General features: G+C 38.1%; 1 protein-coding gene across 3 annotated transcripts; it reads right to left on the bottom strand.

Moving 5' to 3' along the window:
- Positions 1–7,225: 7,225 nt before the first annotated feature.
- On the bottom strand, positions 7,226–22,252 carry OGFRL1 (opioid growth factor receptor like 1). 3 transcript variants are annotated; one of them, XM_054569570.1, is made up of 7 exons: positions 21,869–22,252; positions 17,750–17,836; positions 17,512–17,593; positions 14,666–14,744; positions 14,502–14,568; positions 14,255–14,400; positions 7,226–8,520 (listed from the first exon to the last, which is right to left on the bottom strand). In XM_054569570.1, the coding sequence occupies exons 1-7, from the start codon at positions 22,118–22,120 to the stop codon at positions 7,857–7,859; spliced, it is 1,377 nt and encodes a 458-aa protein (XP_054425545.1). In that variant the 5' UTR covers positions 22,121–22,252; the 3' UTR covers positions 7,226–7,856. The 3 variants fall into 3 exon arrangements, with proteins under 3 accessions (XP_054425545.1, XP_054425546.1, XP_054425547.1); XM_054569571.1 differs by having other exon boundaries at positions 17,512–17,590; XM_054569572.1 differs by lacking the exon at positions 21,869–22,252 and adding an exon at positions 21,533–21,623.
- Between the last annotated feature and the right edge of the window lie 1,048 nt (positions 22,253–23,300).

Below are 23,300 nucleotides of genomic sequence, written 5' to 3'. Positions count from 1 at the left end.
AAAAATAAAACTAGACCACTAATTTACACCATACACCAGAATAAACTTGAAATGGATAAAAAACTTAACTATAATCCATGATACTATATACATCCTAGCAGAAAACATAGGTGGTAAAATTTCAGATATCCCAAGTAGCAATATTTTTGTTGATATATATCCTAGGGCAAAGGAAATAAAGTAAAAAATAAATAAATAAACAAATGAGACTATATCAAATTAAAAAGCTTCTGCATGGCTAAAGAAACCATCATCAAAATGAAAAGGGAACAACTTTTTGGGAGAATGTATTTGCCAATGATACATTAGAAAAGGGTTTAATGTCCAAAATATATAAAGAACTCATGCCACTCAACACCAGGAAGACAAACAATCCAATTAAAAAAATGGGCAAAGGACCTGAATAGACACTTCTCCAAGGAGGACATTCAGATGGCCCATCGACATATGAAAACATGCTCAACATCACTAGCCATCAGATAGATGCAAATTAAAACCACAATGAGATTATCACCTCACACCTGTCAGAATGGCCATTATTAATAAATCAACAAAAAAACAAATGCTGGCGAGGATGTGGAGAAAAGGGAACCCTTAATGCACTGTCAGTGGGAATGCAGAGTGGTGCAGCCACTGTGGAAAACAGTATGAAGTTTCCTAAAAAAATTAAAAATGGAATTGCCATTTGACCCAGTGATTGCATTGCTGGGAATATACCCTAAGAAGCCCAAAACACTAATTTAAAAGAATTTAGGCATCCCTATGTTCACAGCAGCACAATATACAACAGCCAAGTGTTGGAAACAGCCTAAGTGCCCTTCGGTAGATGAATGGATTGAAAAACTGTGCTTCATCTATACATGGAATACTACACAGCAGAAAAAAGGAGTCCCTCCCTTTTGTAACAGCATAGATGGAACTGAAGAGTATCATGCTGAGTGAAATAAGCCAGTCAATGAAAGACAAATACAATATAATCTCACTTATAAGAGGAATCTAATGTACAAAATAAACTAACGAGCAAAAGAGAACCAGAGATACAGACACAGGGAACAGACTGAGAGCTGCCAGAGGAAAGGGGGATGGAGGGAGTGGTGGAAAGAAGGAAAAGGGATCAGTAAAGAACACGTATGAATGACCCATGGACATGGACAATGGTGTGGGGACTGACTATGGGAGCAGTTGGGTTGGGTGGAGGGGGGCAAAGGGGGAGAAACCGGTTCAACTGTAATAGAATAAACAATAAAAAAATTTACTTTTTAAAAAGACTAGCCCTATTAAGCGGAAAAAAAAAACACCTCCATCTCTATTAGTTATTCATTGTCATTCATCTGTATTAAATATACTTTTAATATTTTGCATTAAAGTAAAAAAGAAAAAATCATCCAAGTACTTACACATGTGATCTGCCCTCTAAAATTTCACAACAAAAAAATGACTATGTTAAATGAGATTTCACCCTTTAAAATATTTATTTTAGAGGATAAAAGGAAATACTGTTGATCTTATATAATAACCATTAAAAAATGTCTAATCATAGAAAAACAGCAAGTCATTTGTTCCAGATCTTTTAAAATATTTAATCATGCAAAATCAACATAATGTACTCTAATATAATGCTAAAATGTTAACTAAGATGAAGTGGCTTTTATTTGTTTTACAGGATTTATATTTGGCAATAGTTATTAAAATAATTACTCTAAAGGAACTCTGAAATATATTAGTTCAAAACCAATATTTTAAAACACAGCAGGAAGCAACAGAAACTATTGCTCTGTATACATTTTTGGCAAAACACTGCCATACAGTTATGGAATTATAAAAGTGTTTCATAGTACCAAACAGATCCAGAAACTGGTAACATCTCCTACCGCATACACATGGTATTGGCACAAAGAGACATGCACACGGTACTCTGCATTTCACACTGCAGTAGAATGCAGACGACAAAGAAAGTCCGGCAGCCGCTGGTGAGTCACGGCGTATGTGGGAAGTAAAAACCGCAGCTTTTTAAGAATCATTCCCATTTTCCTGAAATACTTACAATACAAAGGACACAACAGTTTCCAAATTAAAATAGTGACTAGACCCAACTGGCCATCTACCGTCTTAGGTACCATTGAAAAAGAGCCAGTATCTTACTTTGGAAACAAGTAAATGCCCTTTTTATAAAAAGGGAAAAGAAAAATGGTTGTTAAAGGACCCAGCACTTTGCTCTCATTTGTTTCTCGTAATTATAATGCCACTGTAAGTATGCTGTCAGCTCCTGATGGCACAGGAGATAGTTACTTCATTAATCAACACCTTATCACTAATTCCTCTCTAATCTGCAGCCAGTCCCTCAATTTAATTTTTTGTTGTAAAACCAGCAACTATCCATACACAACAGCAAAGGAATTAAACTTGGTATCTGATCATTTGACTAATTCTATCAGCCTACTGTGGAGTAGGCAGAATTCATGATTCACATGAGAGTGTTAATGGGATTCGGTTTCCAAAGCCAGTGCATCATCTCAGCACAAAGAGCTGATACTGAAAATCCGTCCCCACCATGAAGCTTTTGTTGAATACTTCTCATCGGCTTCCAATAATGCTGGCACTTGCACAAACCTATAATCGGTTATATATTTTGCAGTGAGTTTCTTGGTACTATATCTAATCTTTTGTTTCAGTCTGTGTTTTTCTTTTCTTCACATGAAATGAAATTTTTCAGCATTGAAAAGAAATGCACATTAACCAATGAGTGCAGAACTTGAACAATTCTTAGGACCAAAGCTTATTATTTAATCACTCTGGTAATGTAAACTATTCCACAAACTCCATTATAATTCAAAAATAAAAATAGTTTCCTAAGATTTCTGATTTTTTTTAAAGTCTTTTAGCATAACAAGTGAGCTTCGATGCCTTTTCCCTTTCACCTCATTTTTAAAGTATACTGAACCACTTTATGAAAAGACATTTTTACATGTATCTATGAAAGAGTAACCCAAAAGAATTTCTAATTGAAAAAGTAGGAGAAAGTGTAGGTGGAATTGGTATTTTAACATATTTCCCAAGATAGTTATAAGGATACAACTTTAATTTATATAGCAATTGTCCATTTGCTCACAATTTCCTATGCTACAAAATAGTAGCAAATAAATTATAACAGATATTTTACAAAAATTGATGCTTATTATGATGGTGTATGGAGTCCACGGTGGCCCACCGTCCTCAGAATTCAGAGATCATAGGGCCCAACACCCTCATTATCCAGAGTTGGCTCTGGGTACACATCATACCATTGGAGAGGCTACAGCCTAATGTTGGTTGGCTCCACTTCCCCCAGATGCCCACACTGGTTCTCAGTTACCTCTACCTCTGAGTTCTCCTTCCAGGCATAGTTTGGGCCATAAAACAAAGTGCCTAATTGTATCCTCCACATGGAAATATCAATTCAAGAAAACAAACTTATTAAGAAGTCATTTCCTTATTTCCTACAAATAACTAAAATAATAAGCTTTTCAACAGATCATGAAAAAAAGGACAAAGAACATTCTCTCTAATCTAGGAAAAAAAGCAAGAAGAGTACTCTGTATATGTTTCTAATAAGAATATGGCATACAAGTTTTAAAATTAGTTTCAGTTTTCTCTACCTACTGGAATAAAATTTTTAAATAATATCTCTAATAGAATTCCATTTTCTGCGTCCATCTGCATCTAAGAACAGGAAGTAAAACCCCGAAATTACTTGTAGTAACTGAAAAATATTTAAGATGAAAATTATAGCATGTAGAAAAATTAAGCAAAAGTATAAGTAAATATAACAATATAACCACTTTACTATAAACATTTTTGTCAAACATATTGTCGAACACTGTAGTGAGTACACTTCTTTTTGAACTGATACTGCTGTTACAAATGGAATATTCTCCAAAATGAAAAAGCGCCAAAGTAAATTTCATTAAAATAACTTATATTCATGGTTTGGAAAGTTCCTTATGGCAAGATTTTACAATGGAGTAAAAATTTAAGCTTGTGAATGAAAACCGTTTACATTAGTTAAGGCACATCTGGACATCTCCAGGCATTCACATGTATAACTATATTAACTTCAGAAATAAGGGGATTCTAAAAACAGTCTGTCCCTGAACACAATCTGCTGGGTGGGCTGGAAACTAGAGCAGGAAAGGAAGCAGGGCAGTACTCACTGTCACCCTAGAGATTACCCACACAAATCTGTTCCTGTAATAAACACTACAGACTTCCAAGGGGAAAGAAGCCAACAGATGTGCACTCCCAACTTCCCAGATCACACACTAACCCAGGCCATCGTGCCCTACAGCTACACCTACATTTGAAATGATTCTAGCACGTCTAAGCCCAGCCTACTTTGTATTTAGCATATGTCCCCCAAAAGAGGAAATGGGATTTTCTAAGTGGTAAACGAAACAGAAATCTTCCAAACTACTCCTATGACAAAAGATCCCCACATACCCCAGACAGACACGAAAGATCCATGATGCAGCTCCAGCCAAGAAGGCTGAAGAGTGTCCCTTTTTTCTCAGGTTAGAAAATAAAGCTTTTAGAAGGACCTTAATTCTAAAACAAACAAACAAACAAAAACCCTGTTTGATTTACTCAGTAGATTATACGCTCAACCATAACTCTACTATATACAAGCTCAGAAGCTTAACTTTAAATAATTAACCAAATATTTTTTATCCATCAGTTCAACACATTTTTAACAGCTTGATATGGAAGTGTACTTACTAACATGATTCTTGAAGAGTAACACTGTCCTGTCTTTCCTTTTTCACCGGGTCATACTTGCACTCAGATTAAAGAATGAAAGCTGAAGGCCAAGTTGGTAATTGTATACAACTAAATACGAAACAATGACCGTGATAGGTGCCAAAGCATTTTCATTTTATAGTCTCAATACTAAGAAAAAAATCTCAGACCTTCTCTAGTAACTCCTGAGTTGTAGGTTTTATTTTCTCCTTTGAAGCTGATAATAAGTAGTCTCAAAAACTAAATTTAAAATAAAATTATACAAAGTAATTTTTGAACTGAGAACTAGACCTGATCTAGATAAAGCAAACATATTTTCACTTCTACCATGATTCTCCTGAATTTCTTATGAGATCAAGCATGAAAATATATAATGGTACAATATTCTTAAAGTTATAATCCTTGACTGTACTGACATGTCTTATATCTATATATTTTATAATATTTCAAAATATTTTCACATATATTATCTCCTTACAGATATGAAAGCACAAAATAGAAATGCACTAGACTAACCAAGCAGTACAATGTCAGCTTGCCATGAAATACACGTTAGTATTTTATCAATAGCCAATATCTAGTATCCTCACAGCCTGTGGTACAGCAAGAAAGTCTATATATTTGCAAAGATTCAATAATGTTCCTAGAGATTTAGCCATGCTTCACTGCATTTTTATAACAGCTTCTCGGTAAAATTCTGTAAGCATATGGTAGTTTTTAAAGATACAAAACATCAGAGTCAAACCCAGAGGGTTGTTTCATGTCTAAGACACATATAAATATGTATCTATAGATCTTATTCTAAAAACTATTGTATGTACAAAGTATTCTTAATAGAGAAAATTCTAGAAACTCATAATTTTTATCTGCAAAAGAAAAAACATCTACTTGCTCTCCACTGAATAATTCTCTCATAAGTTACTTACAGATTAAATATAGGCATCACACTGTTACATGTGAATACGCATTTAAAAAGCAACATGGTGGGAAAAGGCCACTGTTTTACATGGAAGGCTGGCAGTTTTTCCCTTGAGACAAAATGTCTTCAAATTAAATGGCATGATCTAATCAAAACTCTAATTAGGAATAATATTCTCAAAGTTAAATTGTTAAGTAAAATGTTTCATGTCTAACGGTTCTGATATACTGCAGTTTCTAAGTAATTCCAATGATAGTCATTTATTTTAATATCTGTCCACTATTCACTGTCTTAATATTTGGTCACAAGCTCTTAACATTATGCACTTAGAAAACAGTCTCAACACTTTATCATGTGTGCAAAAGTGGTAAGATGTTTTGAATTAATCATATTTCTGTAATTCAGCCAATTGTGACACCCTGTTCTCAACCCCCCAACCCTACAAAGCTGTTTATTGAAATCTGTGGGGATGGTGCTACAAGTGCCACATTAGAAATCCATGAAAAAAAAAACTGAAATTCAAAAGCAGAATTGCTTCCCCAAATCCTATTGATCACTTCACAAAACAGTACAAAGCAAAAACGGGTATATTTTGGGAACCAAAAATGATAAATATTCTATATTTATTGGAATATGATATACAACATGAGTGTTACTTTCACATAAACAAAGTCAAGTTTGAGCAACTGTGATGTTTCATGTAAACTTCAAAGCAATAAAATCATGTATCTAAAGGCATACTATTGGTGTGTTTATTTTCCAGAAATACTCTGCTTAAATTCCTCTGACCAATAAATTTAACAGAAGATAATATAGGATGTGATTAATTAGTAGGACAGTAAACATTCCCTGGGGGTTAAAGTAAATAGTACTTTTTTCAAGCGCCTAAGAGACACACAAAGGCCAACTCCTTTTAAATAAAACAAAACATTTTGTTCTATTCATTGCTTTAACAATATTTGTATGCATACTTTGAAGTTCTCACCACAGTGCTTCTAATTTTTCCTATTGTATAATAATAATTAGTTAAAACATTACAAGAAACAAATTATTTGCTCTTAATATTAACACATTAAGTGCTTACTAAAACTGAGTACATGGAATTTCAAATCTGTTCTCAATTTCAAGGTCTGACAACTTAGAGATGCATCAAATATTAATATTTTTAAAAAGATCCATGTAACACTGAGATATTCCTGGTTCTAGGGACAATACCTTGTTGCCGGTGCAAGAGGTATGCCTTTTAAAAATAAATAATTTCCTTTTTTATATTTTAGTTCTTTAGTCATTTACATTCAGAAACAAGTACCAAATTTATATGGATTAGCCATAGAAGCAAAATTCTTTTCCTGGGCTTTTGTATCAAAAAAAAAATTTAAGCACTTAATACAGAAAAAATTTTATTGTTTCAAGCAAAGCAAATTCTTGAAATCATACAGTGGAAAGTTCCCCTGTTCCATTTAAGTATCAATACAGGAGTGCACCCAAATGTACAGGAGGGATGCACATGCTGGCTGACGGAGGGGGCGGAGGGGGCGGAGGCGGGTGAGTGCAGGGGGAAGAGGGAAAGACAAGACTGACGGATGGGCTGGGGAGGTTATAGCTCCCCCCAAATAGCCATTTCATCTATCAGAATTTTAAAATAAAACATGTTACGGTGTTGTAATAAAAAAAAAAATCCAAATTACTTTCTGAATACATTTAAGAAGACCAGATTCTTCCAGCTTAAAAATAATTAACCCATAAATCAGTCAAAGGTGTGGCAACATAATGAAATTATCCTCTTGGTTGTCTTTAGGTAGACTGTAACCTCTCCAAAGAATTTATTTGATATTCCAAATACTACATGATTATTTCCAGATACATAAAAATAACTGTAAAATAATTATTGTATACAGAATTTGTACACTGACGTCCTAAAAGTGTTAAAGAATACATTCATTTATTGGGTTTTATCTTAAAACATCTTATTAAACTTGTTGTCATCCAAAAAAAAAACAACAAAAAACCAAAATGCTTATTTTGATGATTAACAACATAAATGGTGATTTACAACATAAGTCACCAACAGATGGCTAAAATGTGAAATGTGACCTCTGTTCGTTAGAATAAACTGAGCAGCAGTCTCCTCCTCCCTTACCTAAACCGATGGGTTTCTGATAATTCACTGGGACAGTACATCATCCTGAGAGCCTGTATTTCCAGGATTTTCACAGTCTTTGCTATGATTTTCACCTTCTTCTTCCTCTTCAGGAGGCGGTGTACTCTCCTCTCCCTCTGAGGGGTTATTCGTTGCTTTTTCTGGTTGAGAGTTTGAATTTCCGGCACTCCCATCCTTCTCCGCGATCCTCGGCCTGGCAGCCTCGCTGCTGGGCTCCGCGCTGGGCCTGTCTGTCTCTTCTCCAGGCTCTCCAGGTGCCGCTTTTTTTTCCTCGGCTGTTTTGCTATTTACATGAGCAGCTGAGGAGGAATTTTTGGAATCCTTAGATTTTTTGTGCATAGAAGTTTGACTATGACTGGAGGTGGGAGGGGAAGGCGTTTTCGGGGCTTTGCTTCCTTCTGACTCTTCTTTCCTAGGTGGCCCCCAGATAAAATTCTCTGAAGGCGTGTAATGTTTCTGGGCGAAACGTAGGAGCTTTCTCCTTTCTCTTCTGTCTCTAATTGTATAAACAAAATACTCGAGAGCGCTCTGTTTAATATTGGGAATAGTATTTTCCACAAGAGCTTCATGAAGAATAAATTTTACAAGAGGAGATTTAAAACTTTCGTATCCAAGCTCACCAAGGCTTTTAAGAATACGGGTGATTCTTAAGTAGTTGTGCTGGGACCTAGAAGAGATGATTGAATAAAATGAGTGGGTGGGGAACCAGCTGAAGGAAAACAGAAGAATAAAAACTACTGGGGAAATATTTTTTATGGAACTTTAAGCCATGGAAATAATTCTTACAAAAGTTATATTAGAGACACCATTAAGAAAAATAAATTAGAAGGTATTAAACCCTTATACCTCAACACACTGTCAATCATATGAAACTCAAACATACAATATACATTCTCCTTGTGTTTAAGTTCTTCATATTTGAAAAATATTTAGATTAAAACTTATTCCCACTGATGTCGAATTGCTGTTTCTTAAATACACTGAGGATGACTGATCTGCTAGAGTATTTATTTGCAACAACAGCAACATACTGTACCTGTCACAGGTAATCAATACTGAGCCTAAACACAATATTAAGCTATTAACTAAATGGTATGATCTGTACTATCAGCTGGTCAGCAAAATCCACCATATTAGGAAAGCAGCAAAAAACCACTCTACCTTGCTAGAACAATTCTGACAAAAGATGCAACACTGACTTATTTAGCAGAGCATAGTTTAATAGTGGGGAGCACGGGCTTCGGAGTCAGACCGGCGTCCACACCCTGGCTCTGCCACTTACAACTCTGTGAAATGACAACTCGCTAAGGCTCGTATCCTCATTTGCTGAACTTCACTGGACTGCTGTAAGAATCAAATGCGTTGATAAATACGCGGGCCGTGTGGAACTCATTAAATAATAGATAGTATTTAACATTAATATTATTAATTATTATTTTAAAATTTGGTATTACAAGCCACCATGTTTGTACTTATTCGAACTTTATAACTTAATCATTTTTCCCTCCCAGGTCTCTCTCTGTTCCTCTTTCCCTATCAGGGAATTTTAAATTTTCCTTCCAATGACACCTTTAATTCCAAAGATGCCTTTTTCCCCAGATTGCACTATCATCTTTCTCCTCTGTCCCAATACTAAGGCCATTATCAGATGAATGCTTCCAAATCCCATTCTGTCACAATTCACAATCTACCTCCCCCACTTCTCTCAGCCCAGTAGTGAATTAGTTGCCTTGTTACACATGCCTGGCTGCATCCTAAAGGAATCTTCAGGTACATGGAGCAACCATGCGTTGTCAAGAGCCCAGGTTACTTTTTCTCCCAATCTTGCCATATGGTTGTGTAGGGGAAACACAACTATAACCATCACTTATTTCCAACTTCCTAAAACCAATTTTACACCTCAGACACTACACTTTATACAAGCATTGCATATATCTCTCCTGGCTTCCAAAAGTGTGCTTGCAGTATTTCACTTAGAACTAACTAGCAAATTATTTGGGAATAATGGAGAAGGATGTTAATGAATTAGTTGAGGGAAACAAGGAAGTGGTTCCAGGACCTCATTTTAAGAAAAGAGTTTGTTTGGACAAAAGCCTTCAGATTTGGGCTAACCAAACACTAGAAAAGAGAAGTCCAACAGTTTTTACCATCACCATCACTATCCTTCAGGATGTTTACCAAAAAAATATTATCTTAATATTCAACTCTTTGAGGGCAAGGGTGAAACACAGCACAGATTATATTGCAGTCTTATAAATCTGTACTTTATTATAGTTGGGAAAAAGGGTATTCTGAGACAATACAAATTTGGGTGAAGTTAAGACAATGTGCCATTAATGGCAGAATTAAGTTGTTTATTAGGCTTATATAAATTCTGTATACTCTAAAAACAGTGATGAAAGTCTTGGGCAATATCTGCTTCATAAATCTTCAATAAAGAGAAGTATGGAAAAGTGAAAGAATATTTTTAATATATTAATGATGAGTTATATGACACAATAAAATGTGCTATATTTGTAACCAGCTTAATTTCACATATCCAATCCAAGATGAATGGCTAAAATAAAATTTCTCTACACATGTATCTGTATCTACACATTTTCCAATTAAAAATATTTATAGAATAGTGGAAAAGGACAAAAACATGGGTCGAAGAGAAAAAAGATCGGGATCATGGAACAAAATTATATAAGGAAGAAATTCGGTGTTTCAATATGATTTGAAATAAATGTCACAAATAAAGACAAAATGGAAGAAAGAAGAGTAGCTAAAATCCTCCTAATACTATAAGCAGTCTTTGGGTTTATACAGCAGATAAACAAGAGATGCCAGACTTCAGGCAGAGGTAAGGGCTCAAGTTGTCAGGAAGACCAAAATGGTGTAAGAGAGAATACATAAAAGGCAAGAATCAAAAGACAGAAAATAAAAGGCAGAAAAACAAAATTTAAAGAAAAAAAGGAAAATAAAAGGTGGAAGAGATTCCAGAATCTAAAATATGGCTCAGGCACCTAAGGTGATTACAAATAAAATTGGAAATACATGTTAATGATTGGTAGTGTCACATTTGAAAATATATCACTCCTTTTAGTCATGGTCACTTATTCACTAAACATTACTTCATTCCACTTTCATTCAATACTTTTTGTCTGGTGGGCTATTATAAAGTTCCCTGTCTACTCTAACAAGCTCAAGATAACATACAGATTAAAACACAAATAAGTTATGACATTTAAGGATAAATCAAAAAAGAACCCAATCAAAGAAAGAAAATGAAATAGAAGTCTCCCTATAATCCCCTATAATTTGTTCAAATCTAGTCAATATAATTCTTTGGCAACTCAACTTCAAAGGAAAGTTGTTTTCTGGAAGAATGTAAGGCAGTTAATTCACAGCTAGAAAAGCTCTATGCAATAACCAAGGGAAGGAAATAGAACAGAGACGATGGATGGTGGGAGGTAAGGCAGCTGGGTGAAGCACAGAAGTGAGACGTGGCAGCTACTTCAGGCTGCCCTCCCCTGGCTCAGTACAGGAGATCATTTAACTAAAACCTTCAGAAGAGCTCAGTTTCCAGCTATCAATTAAAGGTTCTGACAATATAAAACCCCAAGGAGGATTTAAGCGGATAAATATAGGTTCATCATTTATTCATGCAACAAACATTTGCTAAACAAGATTACTGTTCCAACCAAAAACAAGTTGGAGACAGAGATTCTCTAAAACGACAAACATGAGTACCTGAAAGGTGAGGGACTATCTGATCCTCTCCAAAGATTTACTTCTGCCATCCTGGAGGTCAACAGCCTGCTTGCATACAGCTTTCTCTGACAGAATGACAAGTGCTTAGAAATTTTGTCCAGAGCTAGCTACCTGCACTGCTTAAGCAGAGGCTTATATACCCCTGCTTGAAGTGGCCCATCTATTTAAATTTAACTTGATTCATGAGTTAATGGGTCTTCTAATCAGGACCATTAAGCTTCTTGCCCATATCTTTAGTATTTTAATACAAGCCACCATTTTATAGTGTTGATTATAACTAATAAAGTAAAAGAAAGGCTTAAACATTAATACTTATTTTACTAAAACAAGATGAAAGTTCTTGTTTTAATAATGTAATAATCTTGTAATAATCCAGGGCTCCCGTGCGGGAAAAGGAGTCCTCAAAACCTTTGGCTGTAAAAACCTGTGGGGATTGCAGCGGCGGGAGAGACTCCCAGCCTCACAGGATTGTTCGTTGGAGAGACCCACGGGGTCCTAGAATGTACACAAACCCAACCACCTGGGAATCAGCACCAGAAGAGTCCAATTTGCTTGTGGGTAGCAGGGGAAGTGACTGAAAGCCACCAAGAGCTGAGCAAGTGGCAGTGTTCCCTCTCAGACCCCTCTCCCACATACAGCGTCACAAAGCAGCAACCTGGGTTGCCCTACCCTTGTAAATACCTAAGGCTCCACCCCTTCCAACATAACAGGCACCACAAGACAAATAAATATGGCCCAAATGAAAGAACAGGTTAAAGTTCCAGAAATAGAACTAAGCAATAAAGAGACAGCCAACCTATCAGAGGCACAGTTCAAAACACCGGTAGTCTGGATGCTCATTGAATTGGTTGACTATGGTCGCAAAATGAAGGAAAAAGTGAAGGCTCCACAAAATGAAATAAAGAAAAATATACAGGGAACCAACAGTAAAGGGAAAGAAACTGGGATTCACATCAAAAATTGGGAGCAGAAGAAAGAGATAAACATTCAACCAGAACAGAAAAAACAAGAATTCAAAAAAATGAGGAAAGGCTTAGGAACCTCTGGGATAACTTTAAACATTACAACATCCGAATCACAGGGGTGCCAGAAGAAGAAGAGGAAAAGCAAGATATTGAAAACTTATTTGAAAAAATAATGAAGGAGAACTTCCCCAATCTGGCCAAGGAAATAGACTTCCAGGAGATCCAGGAAGCTCACAGTATTCCAAAGAAGTTGGAGCCAAGGGAGCACACACCAAGGCACATCATAATTACATTACCCAAGATTAAAGATAAGGAGAGAATCCTCAAAGGAGCAAGAGAAAAGGAGACAGTTACCTACAAAGGAGTTCCCATAAGACTATCAGCTGATTTCTCAAAAGAAACCTTGCAGACCAGAGGGGGTTGTAAAGAAGTATTCAAAGTCATGAGAGGCAAGGACCTACATCCAGGATGACTCTATCCAACACAGCTGTCATTTAGAATGGAAGGGCAGAAAAAGTGCTTCCAAGATAAGGTCGAGGCAAAGGAGTTCATCATCACCAAGCCCGTATTATATGAAATGTTAAAGGGACTTATATAAGAAAAAGAAGATTAAAAATTATGAACAGTAAAATGACAACAAACTCACAACTATCAACAACTGAACCTAAAAAGAAAACAAAAACAAACTAAGCAAATAACTAGAAGAGGAACAGAATCACAGAAATGGAGATTAGAGGGGAGTGGGAGTGGGAAGAATGGGGGAAAAGGTAGAGGGAATAAGCAGCATAAATAGTAGGTACAAAATAGGCAGGGGGAGGTTAAGAATAGTATAGAAAATGAAGAAGCCCACAGATTATTTTTTTTTTAATTTCTTAGGTAATTTTAGTTTTTTTTCTCTTAGTACTTGCCCAGTTCAGCTAATTAAAATGTGCTAAAAAAAAAAATCCTTTAAAGCTGTTGGTTTTCTAGTCCAGCACTCATAAGTCACCCTATAATTAAAGGGACGGGGGGAAGCCAGCTTGCATGAAAAAAAAATAAGAAAAATAAACTTTTGATACAAGTAGTAACGAAAGTTATAAATACCTAAGCGAAAGAAGAAAGCAAATCAATTCCAAATAAACTGTTAAAATTTCCTTTATAGGTTTTAAGATTTATTAACCAAAAACGGCCTTTTGTTTTTGACCTAAATAGCAAAGGGTTGAATTTTCCCTCTTTCTTTAGTAAAATGTATGCGAGTATCTCAGCCTTACAAAATGATTTTTATGTCACAGGCTTAATCCACGGATTTAATCTAAGGCACCATGCTTGAGGAGCAGACTGTGCCACAAGAAGCTTACTGCCTAGTAGACAAGATTCGGAAAACTATATATAAACAATAACAATAAATGACAAGAAACAGGGCATAGAAAGGGAAAGAGGCCACACTGGCTATGGGCAGGGGAGAGGTTACAGGAAGAAACAGCCCTGAAGCTGAATAGCCATATTCCTACTTGGAATTTCTTTCTGTTGTTGTTGTTCTGTTTTGTTTTAGAATATAGAGCAGAGAATAACATGCATTTCAGGCTAGCTTCTGAATTCAAATTCCTGGCTCCATCTGCTAGTTGTTCCTGGGTTCCACAGAGAATTCCAACCATGGGAAGGGAACATGCTGGCCCGAGGTACAGCAAGGGCTTTACTTACTCATTCAGATGCTGAAACCTCTCCTGCCAGTTAACTGCCCGAGCAACATTTCCAGTTTTATCAATCAGTTTTATTCCAAAAAATTCTAACATCATTTTATAAGCCAGGAGAAATCTTCTAATTGCTTCTTTTGTTTTTTTGAATTCCTAATGAAAAGAAAAAAGTCAGGTGAAGTGATTCAGAAGTTACCAGACGAATAAAATAGCAATATTATTTGTCCATCTCATATAAAATGAGTTTGCATTACCTCAATTTCATATGTAGTTAGTTCTTTAGCATAAAAATTCAAGCCTTGTTCTCTCAGAGGAAAGAGCCTATTTTTTAGAAAAATAATACTTTTATATTAATGTTGTCTGGAAAGCATACACGATTAAACAGGACATGGTTCAAGACAGATAATATGTAACTGACCATTGAATGTAAGTGTGGTTGTGCTCCAGCTTTTCATAATCTCCTTTCCACTTATTTAGGACTTCTTCAATGTAAACACCTAAACAGTAAATATTTAGAAAATGAATGAGACATTTAAAACATTGTTAAGGCATTTTAAGGTTTATCACTTAAGCTTTATGTTAAAACTTTTAAAATATTAATAACAGCACACAAGAATAAGGCTTTTAAATGATGAATTCCCTATGACATAAACTTAGTTACATAATAAGCCTAATTTTTTTAATGTGACACCTGAAATTGCAGAAAGTTCTATTCAACAGTGTTACTCTACACTACAGCTTGGCAAACTATGGTCTGACATCTGTGTTATAAATAAAGTTTTATTGGAAGACAGCCACGCACAATGAATAAAATTCACTTATGTGTTTACAGCAAAGCAGCAGAGTTTAGTAGCTGCAACCGAGACCACGTGGCCCACAAAGCTGAAAATAATTACTATCTGGCCTATACAGAAAAAGTTTAGAATGCAGACCCTGCCCCAAAGAGTCATGTAGTTCTTTAAATACCAGATAGGATCAGGTTGGAATGAAAACCAAGAAAAAAGAAAAGATGGAGAACGCAAAAGAGGAGAAAAGCAAAGAAATGGAGAAAGAAAAGGAGGAATAAAAAGAGAATAAAAGAAAAAGGTGTTGAGTATCTACTATATGTTGGGCCCCTATTATATTCAATCTATATCGTCTACCTTTATCGTCACAGAACTCTCCCAAATCAGTGCTATTATCTCCATCTTACTAATGAGGAAATTGTATTATTTGTTCAAAGTCAAACATTAATAAAAGAATAAATGTAGGAACAGAACATAGGTCTTTCTGGTTTTAAAAAGTAAGCCCTCTTTACCATGTTCCCTTATTCCCCTGTAAGAACTTATGATAACAAAATCTTCCTGCTTAAATCTGTTTAGGTCCTTTCAATTGACTATGTGGCTATTTAGTTAATCTTATAGAAAAAAACACAACAACATAATATTTGTCTAAACATAACTCATTTTTGTTTGCTCCAGAAATCACCAGTTTTTAGTGGAGGGCCATTCTCAAAAGGTTTGGTAAAAAGTTGTTTTTCAATCATACTGTGGCTTTATCAGCATATTGAAACCATTTACCTCCATAGTTTCTCATTCGTTTTCCCTTCCAACTGCCCCTCCTCCTATTTAATAAGTAAAATACATTATTACCGGCTTATGCTTACTGTCGTGTGTGCGTGCGCGCACGTGTGTGTGTACGTATACACATACTAGGGAGGAAAGTGTGTGAATTAATTTATATTTCATAAACTAGAATAATATTTTATGTAACCTTACCTAAAATTTCTGACCCTCACCTATCTTATAAGGTTTCCAAATAAATTTTGTGATGAAGATTATAAGAAAAATGAATGCATTGTTTAAAATTATTCCTTTAAGTTACTACCTCCAAAATAAATCCATTATTAGAAATATAAAAATAATTCAGTTAAGTCATATCTCTGTGTTCAATGTTTTTACTATCTGAAGGTAATCCTTTATGTAAATTTTAGTAAATTCAAATCAGAGCCAAATTAACAATCTATCATTGCATTTCTTCAAAAAGTTTTCTTACCCCAAATTTCAAAAAAATACTAATAGTTTAATATTTTTTCAATGAGTAAATAAAGCAGTGTGCTTCTATAATTAGTAAATACAACAGAGCATTTTAATCCAGAGATTTCCCTCCAAATCAGAGCAGATTTTTGGGACACTAGAAAGCTAATTAAAGACAAATGGATCCAGCCACTTCGGCAGGGCTAAGTCCTAACTCCCAACTGGTGTGTTTCTCAGTCCACCACACAACGCATTCCTACTCCAAACACTCCTCCAGCCTTTAGATATCCTCCCTCCACTTAGGTTACCAAAGAGGCAAGATCCTGCCACTTGAAAGTTCTGCAATGCATGACCCTCACTCCTGACTCATATTGCTGTGGTTTTGGCTCAATTTCCACTGAGTGCAAAGGGCAAGAGCCAGGGCCATTTGGTCCCCTCAGAGAGATAAGGGCTCTAAGGAGAGAAGCCAGCTTTGCTGCTCTGACCTGGATAAAATCAGGAACCCACATGAATCACAGCATGGTGCCTCAGTAGAATATGGATACCTTCATGGTAGGTTTAGAAAAGATCCTAGGAAGGCAATTGTGGAGTTCTGAAGGAGGAGCCCAGTTTTTGGCAGAGCTGAATGGACACCTGCAGTGTGTAGTAGTTCCCTTCTCAGGCAGGATACTGGAATACTACACTAGGATTGCTACAGCTCCCTGACTCCTGAATCTGAAAGTCTACAGGAAAGATAATTCTATTATAAATATCACTTTTCAATTATGTTCTAAACAATTTTCAGGTACAGCACAGTAAAAGAATACTGAACTCTGGAACCTAGACCCAACTCTATAATTGAGTCACCCGACAAGTCAGTCATTCAAGGTGTGAGAGCTAGTGACCTTACAGTTTAAATGAAGAAGCAGAATTTGATCTCTAAAATCCTTAATAATCTCATTTTCTATGGTTTTAAAAATGTCCTCTCCTTTCCACTCAAATAATGGCCCCTGGTACTTCTCAGATAATAGCCACTGTAAACAGGTGGTGGGACTGTATTGCTAATCTGCAGTTATTCCTCCAGAATTTGCCAAATGGATACTAACAATTCTCAGGTGTAGCACTCTGGGGACACAGCAGATTGCACAGCAAAATAAATCTAGACCGTGAACAAACGCATTGAGAATGTACTGACCATAGAATAAACAAAGAATAACTAGATGTACTTATATTTAGACTTTGCTTCTTACCAATGTAGCAGATTACTCACCATCTGGCTTAAATGGAATTTTATTCTTATAAAAGCGAAGATTGCTCAAGTCATTTTGATATCGGATATCTTTGAAGTTCTGCTAAAGGAAAAAATAAGTCAATCTGCAGCATATGGCCATATTAGAAAAAGCACAGAGACCCTTCTTACATGTTTGCTCATTGGCACCACAAAATAAGAAAAACAGAAGGGAAATATTTTATATTCATTTTAGAAAAAAAAGCATTCCATATCTTACTGGGTACTGGTGTCGATATTTGTACAAATCCCTTGCAGCATAAAAACTTCTCTTTGGTTTGGCAGTTGCTTCAGTGGAATCAGCACTCTAAAATAAAAAATGAAATTCCATTCACAAGTTGAAGCAAGATAATTTCACTGAGAAATTTTCAGAACAAATGTAAAACAATGAACATCCATAAAGAAAGCCTAAAAATTGTCAAGTTGTCCAGATTACTGAAAATATTACAAATGTACTTCTAATATTTTTTACTAACAACATTTTTTGGCATTCCATCTTCCTGATTTGAACCCAATAACATTTGTCCTAATGTGTTGTACTAAATAAAAAACTTTATTATTTACCAAAAGCCTAACTGAGGCTAAATATTATAGATCAATATCCATTAGAAATAGAACTCAAAATGAATTTAAAACATAGGTCACACAAGTGTTTCTATGACAAAACTTATTTTAGAATGCTGTATATAATACTGAAAAGAATAAATCAAGTCTACATAGAAAATTGTCATTAATTTTGCAATATTTAGCTTCATTTGGGAATAAAGTAATTTATGTAAGAAAAAGAGGTTTTTAAATAAACTAAATAGCTTTCAAAAATCGACCCTTGACAGCACCATAATAAATACAAAGAGGCATGAATAATCTGTTAATCCACTAATACAATGTAATATAAACTAGCAAATTTAAAATATATACACACAAAGAAATGAAAAGCTCTCAAATGTAATGAGCTTCAGATTGTAATGACTATGTAGTTCATTCATACTATTTATATTCTAAAGAAAATTCCCACCACCACGAAGTAATTTTTAAAATATAAGATGTAGGTCAATGTAATTGGTTTACATTCCATGTATACACTAAATAATACTGTACTAAGTGCTTCGTATCCAGTGTCTCCCAGAAGGACGATGAGACTGGTGACAAGGACGATCCTTTTCTCATCATCCCCTATCCCCATCCCTATTAAGAGACTGGTATACTGTAAGCAATTTTTTAACATTTTTGAAGTGGTGTGATTCTCACTATTACTACAAATACAGAGATGCCTTAACACCACATCCTCTGATGTTCAACATTAGCTACTCTATCATGTTACATAAGCAAGGAAAAGTTTAAATTCTGCTTCTTGCCACACATTTCAAAATAGCTCTGCCTAGCAAGTTTCTCGATCTATTTAGCCTGAGCTACAACCATATGAATCATCATCCTACATTTGTATAGGAAGCACTTTTGCATTTACAAAGCATTTACATGTATATTATTTCATTTGATTCTTCTAACACACCTGGCTGGCAGGTATTAGTATTTCTGTCTTAGAAACAAGATAACCCAGGCTTAAAGAAGTTCAACAAGATCCAGAGCTCAATGACAGGAAAGGAACTAGAATCCCATGATCTCCCAGTTCAACTAATTAGGTACAAATCAATTTCAGCTCCACTAAAAGTAAAGGATCATCATAGAAACTTTGGTATAATTTCAACAGCCCAAGACTTGGAAGCAGGAGATTTGGGCTCAGTCTCGATTCTGCTACTTATTTGTGAGGCTTTAAGCAAATCACTTAACTGAATCTTAATTTTATTACATGTGAAATGAAGGTAACAACTCATGCCCTACCTATGCCCAGAATTATCATGAGAATGACTGCCCCCTTCAACTTCTAGAGTACCAACCTGCCAGTATCCATCCCTGCTCCTCCAGCTTCTGCTCCTTTTGCACTCTCGATCCCAACCCTTTTCAGCTGCTCAGGCAAAGATTTCGTTCTGTAACATATTGTGCCTTCTCTCTGTATCATCAAAATTTCCTTCTTCTCAGGCTCATTCCCCTCAGCAAGCATGCTGTAGCATCTCTAATCTTAAACATACACAACCTCCCTTGATCCAAATCCCCCCTCAATGACCGATTCATAGTTCTTCTTTTTATAGCAAAACCACCAAAGAGTTGTTCATACTGCCTGACTCCTTCTCTTCTGTTCTCCCATCACCAACCCCAACCAGGCTTGCATCCTCAGCATCCCATCAAAATAACACTTGTGAACATCACTAACAAATCTCCATCTTATGAAATGATTTCTCAGTGTTCAACTCAGGGGACCTCTAAATAGCACTGGGCCAATGAATGCCTCCCGCTTTCCTGAAACACTGTCAGATTAAACACACCTTCCCCGGTTTTCTTCTTAACTCACTGTCCACCCCTTGTCAGTCCCTCTTTCACTCCTCCTCCTCTTCGCATGCTCTAAACTGAGGAGAGCCGAAGGCTTAGTGCTCATTCTTCATCATTCCTTGATGACCTGGTATCTTCCCGTGACTTTAAATACCACCAATCTTACATGCTGAGGACTCCAGTCCCGGACTGGGGTTCCATTCACAGATGTAATTAACTACTCAACTTTGATGTCCAATAGAGTATCAAACTCAAGAGAATTTATTTAACCTCTGAAGCTGCTTTCTCCCTAGACTTCCCCATCTGAGTAAATGGCACCACCACTTGTCAAATAGGAGGTGGCAAGAAGTAGTCAGTTTGAGATGTAATTTAAAGGTAGCTCCAGTACTACTTGCAAAGGATTTGACTGTGGAGTAGGAAACAAATGGTGTTGGTAGTCAAAAAGCAAAATAAAAAAAGTAGTAGTTAGATGGTGATACCGACAAGAAAAAATAATCATTAGAGGAAAAAAAGGAGGGCTGGTGTGGTCTACTATTTATTGGGGGTGCAAGGAGTGGATTGAAATATTAATTATCAAACTCATAGATATAGATGGACCTGGTGTGTTTTGATAACCCATACTTCTTTAGAAGGTTAATTTATTGCGAGGCAAGTGGAAGGGAAAAACAGGGAATACAGCATCTAGTACTTCCCTGGGGTTGAATTCTCAATGCAAAATAACCAGCAGCAAACCAGAACACATGGGGCAGAAGAATATTCACAATTCCAACAGGTTAAAGATTCTAACATTGGTGACAGATATATTTGGGTTTGCATCATTCTCTCTCTGGCTGATCTTGAACAAGCTTCTCTCTAGGCCTGTTTTCTCTAAAATGAGAATTAAAAACAGCTACTCCCCCCCCCCCCCCCAAATTGCAGCTAAATGAAATAACTTGTTTAGTATAGAGCCTGTACTAATACTGTATGCTTCCTTCTGACCTAAAAAGAGATGACCAACAAGCTGTATGGGGCAGCCTTAGCTGTAATATTTAGGAGGTGATTCCTTTCCTCCAGCAAAGAACCCTGAGGTTATATGTGACTTTAAGCTCCATTTTTTTCACTCTCATTTTCCCATAGCTGATGGAGGAGGGCCTAATGCAGAACAACAAACCTTAAATATCTCCACGATGCACACTTCCTCAGAGGGTTAGCTCTACAGTTCCTCCTTTTTAAAGTTGTCTGAATTATTTTCAGTTCCATCAAAGGTTACATGGGATATTTATCTCTTTACTAACGTCTCCTTCAAATTGTATTAGGCAAATGATTTAAGTACAGTAGGATCAACAAGTCTTCTGGGTGAAATAGAATTTTTACGGGTGGCCTGAATTCGGTTGAAAGGCCTTACTTGGTAGAAAAAACTGTGACGTTTTAACTTCGGATGGGGACCTTCTACAACACTTTATAGAGGCGTTAGACAACCCCCACCCCGCTGCCCCCGTAAGGGAGAGTGCTTGCTACTGATCAACTGCAGCCCCACCTTATTCTGGGTATTTTTTTTTTTTTTTTTTTTTTTACCAATAAGACGTACTAGACCGGTTTCCACAATCCTCTATTTTCAGACAGGTTCCTCCCACCCCACCTTCGCATCATCCAGCTGCGCTGCAGAGGCAAAGAAAACACCCATTCAAGTTGGGTTCTGCCTTGAGGTACTTCCTTGTCGTGCCCACGATCAGGCCCCATGTTGGCAGCGATCAGCCGCGGCGCCACCGGCCACCGCAGGCCGCCGGGTCCGCGGGGCAGCCGGGCGGCGTGTGCACTGATGGGTTTGGCCGCGAAGGACGAACAGCCGCCCGGCGCCCCTGCCCTCCGCACGTAGGCAGGTCCGCTCTAGCTCCTCTCGCCGGCGACGTCCTTCCTCCCGGCGCCGGGGCAAGGGCGCCCCGGCCCAGCTCGAGGCCACCACGGGGCCGCGTACCTGCTCGGCGCGCGCCGCTTCGGCGTCCTCGTCCGGCGCGGGACTGATGCGGGAGCGCCCGCCGGCTCGCTCCGGGGGCTGAGCGGGCTGCTCGGGCTCCAGCCCCGGGCCCTCGCCGCCGTCACCGCCGCCGCCGCCTGGCCCCGGCTCCTCCGGCTCGGGCTCGGGCTCCGAGTCTGTCTGCCAGGTGGAGTCGCAGTCCTCCACGGTGGTGGGCTCGCGGAAGCTGACTCCACCGAGCAGGTTGCCCATTGAAGAGGCGGCAGCGGGCGCGGGGCTGCGGGGCTGCGGGGCTGCGGGGCGCCGGCTGCGGCAGGCGCGTTAGGGCCGGGGCATGGCCGCGGCGAGGGCGCTGGGCGGCAGCCTCGGCGCGCCCGCCGCCGCACTGCCTCAGCGCGGCGAGCGGCAGACGGGCACACTCGCGGGGAGGAGCCGGCGGCCCCGGGACCGCCGCCGCCGCCAATGCTTGAACCCGCCCATCTGGTTTCTTCTCCTCCCCTTGGGCGGGAGCCAGCGGGAGCCCCGAGCCCACAAGAGCGAACTGCCCGACCAGGCTTGAGCTCCCCGGTCCACGTCTCCGGGGACACACCTCACTTTCCACTCCTCACCCCACTCCCAGGTCGACTCACTTTCGGCCTTTTAGGTCTCCGGGGCGGGGGAGGGGGCGGGAGGAGTGTAGATCAGGGTCAACTGCTTGCCCGCCCCCTCCCTCTCCCAAGCTCCCACTCCTACCCCGGGGCAAAGAATATCGGCTTGGGCTCTTTCTGTCTGAGCGAGAGCAGTGATTGATCCCGCCCAGCTCGGGAAGGCGGGCTGGGGTGGGCCGATGTGAAGGAGGTGTCACCGTCCGCAGACAAGTGCTGTCCACGGCCCTTCCCCTTCTCCCTTCTGGTTCAAGAGGAAGACAAATTAGCTGCAGCAGAAGACAAAAGCTAATGGTGAACAGGTACCATATAAACAGAAAACCCAAACTATGAAGACTGTATTTAGGGCGGCTGCCTGGAGTCCCTGTGGTCTAAATAAAGTCAAAGCTATCTGTCACCTCATCTAATAAGCAAAAGTCTCTCAAAACAAGCGAAAAGAACAACTAGACTTTCACATTGATCTGTGGACAGTTTTACTAATACCCACTCCAAAATGGCACTCTGAGTGGAATAAAAACTCAGAACTCTTGGCCCCTTTGGTCTGTTCTGCATATGAAAGGTAGGGAGGTAGGGGGACTAGGGGATGGAGGCAGGGGGTTATTATAGAAGTATTTGAAGATAAAATAGCATGATTGAATAAGTGCTCCAGAGAAAAGTGGATTAGTGTAAACTTTGTATTATGACCTTGTAACAAGAAGGAAAACCTCTCGGAGACAGCCACATCTGTGTGTGCAGAACTTGGTAGGTATTCAGTAAACATTTGTTGACTATGGTTAGATATAGGTTAG

The sequence above is a fragment of the Pteronotus mesoamericanus genome, unplaced genomic scaffold (genome assembly GCF_021234165.1).
Source record: "Pteronotus mesoamericanus isolate MK-2021 breed Mesoamerican mustached bat unplaced genomic scaffold, CSHL_Meso_final contig_20, whole genome shotgun sequence".
Lineage (NCBI taxonomy): Eukaryota > Metazoa > Chordata > Mammalia > Chiroptera > Mormoopidae > Pteronotus > Pteronotus mesoamericanus.
The sequence above is the reverse complement of the archived record's forward strand: the minus strand, read 5'-3'. Positions and strand labels throughout refer to the sequence as shown.

What these genes read in the sequence shown, in the direction of transcription:
- OGFRL1 (XM_054569570.1), bottom strand. Translation starts at nt 22,120, where the DNA reads ATGGGCAACCTGCTCGGTGGAGTCAGCTTCCGCGAGCCCACCACCGTG. An exon ending in AATTCCATTTAAGCCAGATG is followed by an intron (nt 14,745 to 17,511) that starts GTGAGTAATCTG and finishes TTTACTGTTTAG; the next exon opens with GTGTTTACATTGAAGAAGTC. An exon ending in AGGTTTCAGCATCTGAATGA is followed by an intron (nt 8,521 to 14,254) that starts GTAAGTAAAGCC and finishes CATCTCTTCTAG; the next exon opens with GTCCCAGCACAACTACTTAA.